At 59.2% G+C, this 8704-nt stretch overlaps 1 protein-coding gene across 1 annotated transcript in view; it reads left to right on the top strand.

Annotated features, from left to right (window-relative positions):
- TMEM132C (transmembrane protein 132C) overlaps window positions 1–5726 on the top strand; it is a 192120-nt gene extending 186394 nt beyond the window's left edge. Inside the window, exon 10 of the mRNA XM_039879486.1 lies at window positions 4049–5726. Coding sequence (XP_039735420.1) covers window positions 4049–5197 — 1149 coding nt within the window. The 3' untranslated portion in view covers window positions 5198–5726. The remainder of the gene's footprint in view (window positions 1–4048) is intronic.
- Window positions 5727–8704: the final 2978 nt, after the last annotated feature.

Below are 8704 nucleotides of genomic sequence, written 5' to 3'. Positions count from 1 at the left end.
CGCTCCAGACCGGGGCCGAGGCAGCGCAGGCAAAGGCGCTCATCTCAGCCACGCGGATTCGGGGCAACACGGGCCACCTCGTCCGAGCAGTGGGGTCTGAGGCAACGCAGGCTGACGACGTGCCCAGCGCACGTGCTGTATCAGCGCTGTCCTGCTGCGTCACAAACCTAGCAGCTTGAAAGAGCAGCCACCTGCGAGCTCCCGCTTCTGCAGGTCAGCGGTCCGGGGACTCCGCCGGGCTCCGCACTCACGGCGGAGTCGGCCGGCCGGGCCCTTACGCGGACGCTCCACGCCCACGCATTTCGTCGGCAGAATCGTCTCCTTCCGGTCACACGCCTGCCACGTCTGCTCCTGTGCCAGCCGCTGGCCAGCACCCCCTCTCAGCGTCCTGAGGCCACCGCGTTCCCTGTCACTCGCCACAGCCCCGTCATCTTCAGAACCGGCGTGGGCAGTCCTTCCGATGCCTTAAACCTCTGACTGCCCCCTGCCACAGCCAGAGAAGTCCTTCTGCTTTCAGAGGCCCGTGCGACAGTGTCAGGCTCCCCCAGGCAGGTCCCCGTGTCCTGGGGTCGGCTGTGCCGTACAGCATAGCTCGGCGGCAAACGTCTCAGATCCCCAGTGCCAGGGGTTAGGCGGCCCATTCTAGAACCTGTGCAGTCACTGAGTCCCAGAGCGCTGAGAGGCGGGACCTGGGTCATAGTCACATCTACATCCAGCCCAAATGGCAGGTGTTTCCCAGTTTATGAAGAGCAGGGGACAGTGGAGGAGAAGGAGCAGGAAGCAGAAAGCTACTTGCTGAGATGAGTAGCTAATAGGGGGTCGCCTGGGGCAAGGCCTCCAACCGCCATCTGGTGTAGCCCGTCTGTCTTCCTCGGGGCCGGCACTGGAGGCCCCACAGCGACGCAGACGAGTTTGTGCGTGGACTTCACCGACGGCAGACGGGACCCTGGACAGGGTGGAGCGCGCGGCCATTCCTGGGCCCGTGTGATGTCCAGTCGCTCAGAACGCCCCCTCTTTGGGGAAACGCATTGGCTTCTCCAGAGAAAACGCTGTGTCCCGGCCTCGTGGAGATTCGCTCACGGGGGACTCGGTGTCAGTCACTCCGCAGGGCGGACGCAGACACGTCTCGGCGAGCCCACGGCGTTCCGAAGGCTTCATTCAGGTTATCTGCCGTTCAGGGGGCTCACTTTATGTTAAGGGCTTTCTCCGTCTCTCTCGAGTTGGTGAAGAAAAATTAATTTAAGATGAAAAGTCAGCCAAGATGAAGGTGCGGGCTGTGCTAACAGTCTTTTATCTCAGCCAGGGGGCGAGGAAGGCAGGCACCTTGCTGTCGTTAGCTCCGACTTTGAAATGCAAAATCTGAATGGCTCCTGGGCGCTGAGCATGAGGTGGGCTCCCATCCCATTTATTCTAAAGAAAGCTAGGACAGGAACGGAAAAAAAAAAAAGAAACCGCGTTAATGCATTCGATTACGCATGGTGAGGGGACGGGCGGGGCCTGACGAAGCAAGGAGGGGACGATGAGGGCCACCAACGCAGCCAGCGTGTTCCCGGCTCGGCCACCGCTGGGGGGTCCCGGAGCCCTGCCTGCTGGGGAAGCTGGCCGCCAGCAGGGAGAGGGCTGGAAGGTTATTTTACCTGAGGCGCAAGGAAGCTGGCTGATGGATGGAGAGAGACCAGCTCCTCTCCGCAGGCTCCGGAGGGTGTTACCTGCTTGGCCCTCCTGCCGGCAACGGCAGAAAGCTGAGCAGGCCCCGCAGGGGAGGGCAGTGGCTGCCCCTCCACCCCTCCTGCCTCCCCCACCCCCGCCTGCCCGGCCGCCTGTGGATTCCCACCCGCTGCTCTCTCCCTGCTGGCAGCGCCTGTTCCGCTGGGCTCTCAGCGACAAGCCGTGGAGACCGAACTCAAGTGGCCTCACAGACTCCGGAATTGCCCAGGTCAAGTCCAGGCGTCTGTATCTTTGGGTAAAGCGAGGTCCGGAAGCTCAAACGCGGGCATCGGGAACCTTCGTTTTTATCATCGGCACTTTCCCTCGCTCCTGGACGGCGTCCAGCGCGTGGACCTCTCCCGAGCCGCCCCGCCCCCCACACCGTAGTCTTTGTTTCTGGGGGGGCCCGCAGAAGGCCTTGGCCGTCCCCATCCCCTCCCTCGCTTCTTTCAACCCCCGCTTTACATTTTTCATCTCTTTTTATTCCTGCGATTACGTTTCTTGGCCCTGTCAGTCACCTCAAACACGGCGAACCTGCTGTTCGGACTGCCCGTCGGGTAATTAATTTCCACTCACGTATTTGTCGCTACTCAGCCAGTCTCCTCTGCTGTTGGAACGGGCTCCTGAGACTGTATCTCTGTCTCTCGCCACCTCTTAACTCTGCTGGCCCCCGTGCTGGCCTCGCGTTCCAGCAGACTGTCCCCGAGTGGCTGCAAGGTGGCCATGGCCACTCCAGGCTTGCATCCCAGCTCGCTGCCCCCGGCGAGACAAGCTTCTCTGTGGCTCCAGCAAAAGCCTAGGCGTCACGTCCCATTGGTCACGTGTCCTTCTGGAGCCAGTCGCCGTGAACGGGGTGGTGGAGTTGGGGGACACCCCGCCCCTCTGGAACTGGAGGGACGGGGTGTCCCCCACCCACACACAGACTCCGAATGGGAGAGACGGGGTTCCCCAGAGGAAAGTGGGTGTCCTGGGCCTTGACGGTGGCGGGGGGGGCGGGCAGCTGGAAACGGGACAGGCCGAGTACACGTCCGTCTCAGACCGTCACCCTCCGTATTCACAGTCCCACTACTCTAGGTCGGAGAAACTGAGGCCCAGGATTGGTTTAAGAAAAATGTTCCAGGGAAGTACTGGACCCAAACTCTCACTCCAAATCCTCTGCCCTTTGCCTTCGGGTCCAGAAGCCGGGGGAAGAGGGGACACTGACTTCGGCACCGATAACAGACGCCTGGGGCTCCGTCCGCGCTCCCCAACACTGCCCACGCCCCTCCCAACTCTGCTCCTTGCTTCGCCTCTGGCCCCACGGGACTGTCCTGGCGCCGAGTCGTGGCCAGTGCCCACCCTCCCGCTCCGGGCCTCGTCGTTTTCCCGCCTCCCCATTTGCAAAGAGGTCTCTGTGCACTGAAAGGTGAATGTCAGCCACGCTCCAGCCTACGCAGAGTTAACAGGCTGGCCCACCTGCAGCCAGTGTCCAGCCAGGATCCAGGCAGCTGTGGACAACTGCATGCTGTTTATTCATCAAAATTGTTTCCTTCCGTCTCTGGCCTGGGCAGTGACCTCGGAGTCAAAGGCAGCCAGGAGACGGACTGGCCACGACGACTGGGACTGGAGACAGCCTGCCCAGGCCCGAGCCCCAGCCCCACCGCTTAGCCATGCGACCTTGGGGAAGCCGCTTACCCTCGCCAGCATCCAGGTCACTCACCTGCAGAATGGGACATCGGTAACGATAGTATCTACCTTGTCCCTTGTGAATATCACATGAGCTGACACGTGAAGAATAGTCACTTAGAATAGTGGCTGGTCCCCAGGAAGCGCTTAGCTGTGGGGCGATCGCACGGCAGAGATGGCCACGTCTCAATTTCTGCAACATGTGAAGAGGTCACCTTCTGCGGCAAAGAGACCGCAGGCACGATGGAGGATCCCGAGATGGAGAGAGTCCCCTGGGTGACCTGATGACACCGCACACTGAACTCGGTGTTGTCGGAAGGGTCCACAGCGGTGTCAGAGCCAGCAGGAGGGGGTGGGACGTGACAGCCCGGCTGCCGCTCAGTGACGTCTTCGGTCGTGAAGCCAGCGGAACCCGATCTCGGGGGTTTGTGGGTTTTTCCCTGCTGAGGATCATGCCTGTGCCGTCACTGCTTGTCGAGATCTGTTCTTGTTTAAATTAAGGCGACTCTCTGATCGCGATGGCAAACCTGGATGTTTTCCCCCCGGATTCACCAGCCATCACATCCGGATCTTGAGGCCGGCCCCCCGTTTCCTTGGGTTCTGTCCTGGGGGGGAGGCAGGGTCCTGAGAGTAGAGTCCCCACCCCACGGTCTGCTAACTGCCTCTCTCCCTGCAGGAAGCTGTGCTCAGCACCTGGCTCCAGTTCAGCGACGGCTCGGTGACACCCCTGGACATCTACGACGCCAAGGACTTCACCCTGACGGCCAGCTCCCTGGACGAGGCCGTCGTGTCTGTCCCGCAGGCCCGCTCTCCCTGGTGGCCCGTCGTGGTGGCCGAAGGAGAGGGCCAAGGACCGCTCGTCCGAGTGGACCTGACCATCTCAGAAGTCTGCCAGAAATCCAAACGCAAGAGCGTCTTGGCCGTGGGCGTCGGCAACGTCAGGGTCAAGTTCGGCCAGAATGACAGGGCCCCGAGCCCCGGCGGGGACCACGAGGAGGGCGAGATCCGGAACCACGCCAGCGGCCGGCGGCAGCAGGGCCAGCACGGGCACGCCCAGGGCGGCCGGCCGGCGGAGCGCGAGGAGGGCGTCCTGCTCAGGGGCGGCCCCACGGCCGAGTCTCTGCGGGGCAGCGAGGCGGCCAGGAGCGGCCGGCTGGATGGGGGCCAGCCGCCCGGGGAGGCGCAGCTGCAGGACATCCCGCTGGACCTCGCCAACTTCCCGGGGCAGGCGGACCTCCCGCGGGCCGGGGCCAGCGGCCCGGTGCAGGCGGCCCGCGGCCTGAGCGACCTGGAGATCGGCATGTACGCCCTGCTGGGCGTCTTCTGCCTGGCCATCCTCGTCTTCCTGGTCAACTGCGCCACCTTCGCCCTCAAGTACCGGCACAAGCAGCTGCCCCCGGAGGGCCAGGCCTCCGTGACGCACTCGCACGACTGGGTGTGGCTGGGCAACGAGGCCGAACTCCTGGAGAGCGCGGGCAAGGGCTCGCCACCGCCGGACGAGCGCACGACGGCCGTCGACCGCGGGCCGGGCGACCGCGGGGGGAGCAGCCGGCTGCTGCTCCACGGCGGCCAGCAGCGCGTGCAGGGCCAAGTGCACCGGCCCGGCTGGGGCCAGAAGCGGGAGCCCGGGTGCTCGCCCGCCTCTCGGAGGAAGAAGGTGAAGTTCACCACCTTCACCACCATCCCCGCCGACGACGGCCGCCCCACCGTGAACTCCATCCTCGGCGGCCAGGATGAAGACATCAAGTGGGTGTGCCGGGACCTGGACGCGGGTGCCCCCAGAGGACTCAGAAACTATCTGGAGAAGTTCAAGGACAGCGTGTAGGCCCCCGGCCGTCGCCTCGGCCCCAGAGCAGATCCTGGGGCTGCGAGGGCGCTCGGGGGCCACGGGTGGGACAGGGGAGCTCCAGGGCCCCTCAGAGACCACGTGGCATTTTTGAAGCCTGGAAGGGACGTTTTTTGTAATCAGTGGTTTTTTAGCAGCCTGATGAGGGCGGACAGACTCGGAGCCAGGCTGACAGGCGTTGAGCCATGCCGGGCCGAGTCGCAAAGGTTATTTTATGAGTCAGGATGAAATGCAGACGAGCTACCAAAAATTATTTGTTAAAAAAGGCAAAAAGACAAATAAAAAGTGACAGAAATAATCAGCTGTTTATATTTCTAATAAAAGAGCATAAAGGGCCCACAAAGAGACATTTCCATATGAATGCGATGTCCCCATTTCCGAGGACAGCCTTGGACTGTCCCCGCGGGGCTGGCAGGAGACGCGCCTGAATTTTGGTCGCCTGAGGGTTTTTGAATCCTCGCTCCATCATCTTTTTTCCCTCCTTGTCTGTTTCCGTTTTTTCTCGGTGTTTTTTTTTTCTTTTCTATCCTAGACTTCCATTTGATTTCTATTTGATGTTTATTTCCAAGGATAAATGGCATATTTTTCTGAAATTAAACATGAATTATATTCCTGTCCGTTCGACGAGCTTTTAGACCCAATGTCAGTTAATTCCTTCTTTAAGTAGTAAGTCTGAGGCTTTTCTGAATCCCTCCGGCTTGTCGATGTTTGGTGAGCTTTTACAATGGCACGGCCTTTTGGAGGTGGGAGTTGGGGGGGCGGGGGGAGCTGCCTTGACCCATCGCCACCACCACCAACACCAACAACACGCTAGGGACAAAGCCACTTCGTGGGACATTGTCAGAGGCTGTTCGCACGGGACACGGCCAGCGGCACGCTGCGAAACGCATTCGTCCAAAGCGAAGCGTCGTGACGGGCAGGACCACGGCACGGGAAGGGGGCCGCTCGGCGGTGCCCACCCCGACCCTCTGCGGCCACAGCTCATGGAGTGAGATGCCGGCTCTCGGAACTCAAGGATGCTTCTCGCGTTTATTTTTTTAATTATGAAAATCAGTAGCTAAGACAGGGTCCTTGAAGCCTCGTAACCTTAGCCAGACCTTTGAAAAAAGATCTTTCGAGCACATGCCATAGAAGGAAAGAAGGACTTATTTATTTATACCTGTGGTGCCGGTTGTCATTAAAATGCTTTCCATGGCTTGACACGTCCGTACTGTGTGGGGTGTTTCTTATTTCATCGAATTCCTGTTTCCTCTCCCCTCCAGACGTGCAGCTTTCTGAACACACGAAGTGTCCACTCAGCGAGAGGGAGGGCGCGCCTGCCAACCTGCTCGATTCTCTTCCTCTTGGTTTCGTGACGGATCCAGAGTGGTTCCTAACAACGAAACCTTGCGATTCGTGGACCTCGGTGGTTCTCACACTCGAGCACGCTCAGAGTCGCCAGGACGGCTGGTGACGCACAGCATGGTGAGGTGGGGCCCGTTAACGTAAAAATGACAGGCCGACGTCAGAGGCGGCAAGCGTGTATGTGACGTCAAAGAGAGCGGCTGCTGGGGAGGCGCTGATTCGGGCTGAGCCCAAACCTGCTCCGATGAGAGACAAAGGCCACGGAAGGGAGGCGTCGGGGCAGGTGCACGCGGCAGGTGCAGACGGCGGAGGGGACTCTCCACCGCATTTTGCGTTTTCGGTCCTGCAGGCGTCCGTCCCACGTCACGCGTGCTTTCCTGCGTCACATCTGCTTTCCTGTTGTCTCCGCACTCAGGTCTTTGGGACGCGGTGTCACCCCGGCCCCGTCCAGGGCTACTCCGGTTGAACGGCCGCAGGTTTAAGCGCAGGACACGCAAGCCCGGTCCCCTGTGGCAGCTCCGGCTCTGATGCTAAGTGGCTCCGTTTATGTTGTTTTTTACAGGCCAAAAAAGCGCATTTCTAACAGTGTTTCAGGGTGTTTCCAGCACTGCCTGCCGATCAGAGACAACGCCACAGGAACGAGGCCACGTCAAAGACAGGACAGGCGCCTCGACGCCGGGGGACCCACGTGCACCTGTCATCCGGGACGAGGCTTCCTCTCACTGGTACTGCTTGGGGTTTGCGGTTGCTGTTTGAGGGTTCAGTGGCACGGTTGTCGCTCTCGGTTGGTGGGAAAGAGGATAGATATTTGGGGAGGAGACGGGGTGATGGCCTTGCCGAGGTGTAATCCACGCACCATAAACGCCGAGCCGCGTAGCGTGGACCGTTCATCGGTGTGTGGTGTGGGCTCAGAGTTGCATGTCCATCATCACATCGAGTTTAGAAAATTTCCATCGTCCCCCAAAGAAACTCCATACCCATCAGGCTCACTTCCCATTGTCCCCCAAGTCCCAGACCCAGGCAACTGCCTCCCCATTCTCCAACCCGCTGGCTTCTCCTAGAGGTGCTGGTACATGTGTTTCTAAGAGAGAAGCTCTGGAACATTCCCCACGTGACGTAATCCCTGTGACGTCATCAGGTCACAAGTGTTCCTGTGAGAGGCTGTCGGGGTTCGTGTATTGTGACCGTTTTCTTACTCACAGCCCTAGGAGGTCCACGCATGCCGTGGGCGAGACCAGCCTTCAAGACCTTTCTGGCGTTAAACCAGGCCCTCCCCTCAATCTAGCCACTTACCCAGCGAGCTCGTGTATTTCTTTACACAATTAAAGCTCCAAACACAGGAAAGGGAGTGACGCTGGATGCTTAAAATCCATGCCGACCTAAACTCCGAAATCGCCTGCCGCTGGCCTCGGGCAAGTAAGTCAGTGGTCCACTGTGACCAGCTGAGCTACGTCAGGTGTGAGCCTCGACGGCAGTCGAGCTCTGCCTCCCTCGGGCACTGCTGTCCGCAGAGAACGCTGTCCGGTTATTCACTCGCCCGCGTCTGACGGAGGTGCGCGCCCCGGTGTTACAGACGGGGAACAGGCTCAGGGCACCCTGCTCAAGGTCACGGCTGGGAGGGGCAGAGCTGGGACTCAAACCCACGCTCGTGTCTCCAACGACCGTGGTCTGTTATTACACTAATGCAAGCTTTTCGTATATTTTCCTGTGTTAAAAAAAAAAAAATGTAATGAAACCGACCGAAAAAAGCAATTCAGGCTTATTGCGCAAAACCTGGAAAATGAAGAAAAGCCGAAGAAATAAATGAGGAAAACAGCCCTCTAGCCCCTCTTCCCGGAAATAAAAATGAAGAACTCATCTCGGAGACCCTTCGGTGGCTTTTTTTTTAATGGTGCACATAATTTTTTCATGGCTGTGTTCATATTTCGAGAGGATGCCATTATAAATAGGACTTTTAAATAATCTTTCCAATTTTGAAAGTAGCCCATGAGTATTATAAAAAGTTTATAAAAGTGACCGAGTTCACCTCCGTCGGTGCTTTGGGTAACGTCCTTATTGGTTTTTGGCCTCCGATTTCCTCTTCTTCTGTAGTCGAGATCAAAGTGCACTTATTGATTTGCACGCGTCATTAGGGGAAAGGGC

The sequence above is a fragment of the Pteropus medius genome, unplaced genomic scaffold (assembly GCF_902729225.1).
Source record: "Pteropus medius unplaced genomic scaffold, Ma_sr-lr_union100, whole genome shotgun sequence".
NCBI classification, from domain to species: Eukaryota; Metazoa; Chordata; class Mammalia; order Chiroptera; family Pteropodidae; genus Pteropus; species Pteropus medius.
Note: the sequence above shows the minus strand (reverse complement) of the source record. Positions and strands in the feature narration are given on the sequence as shown.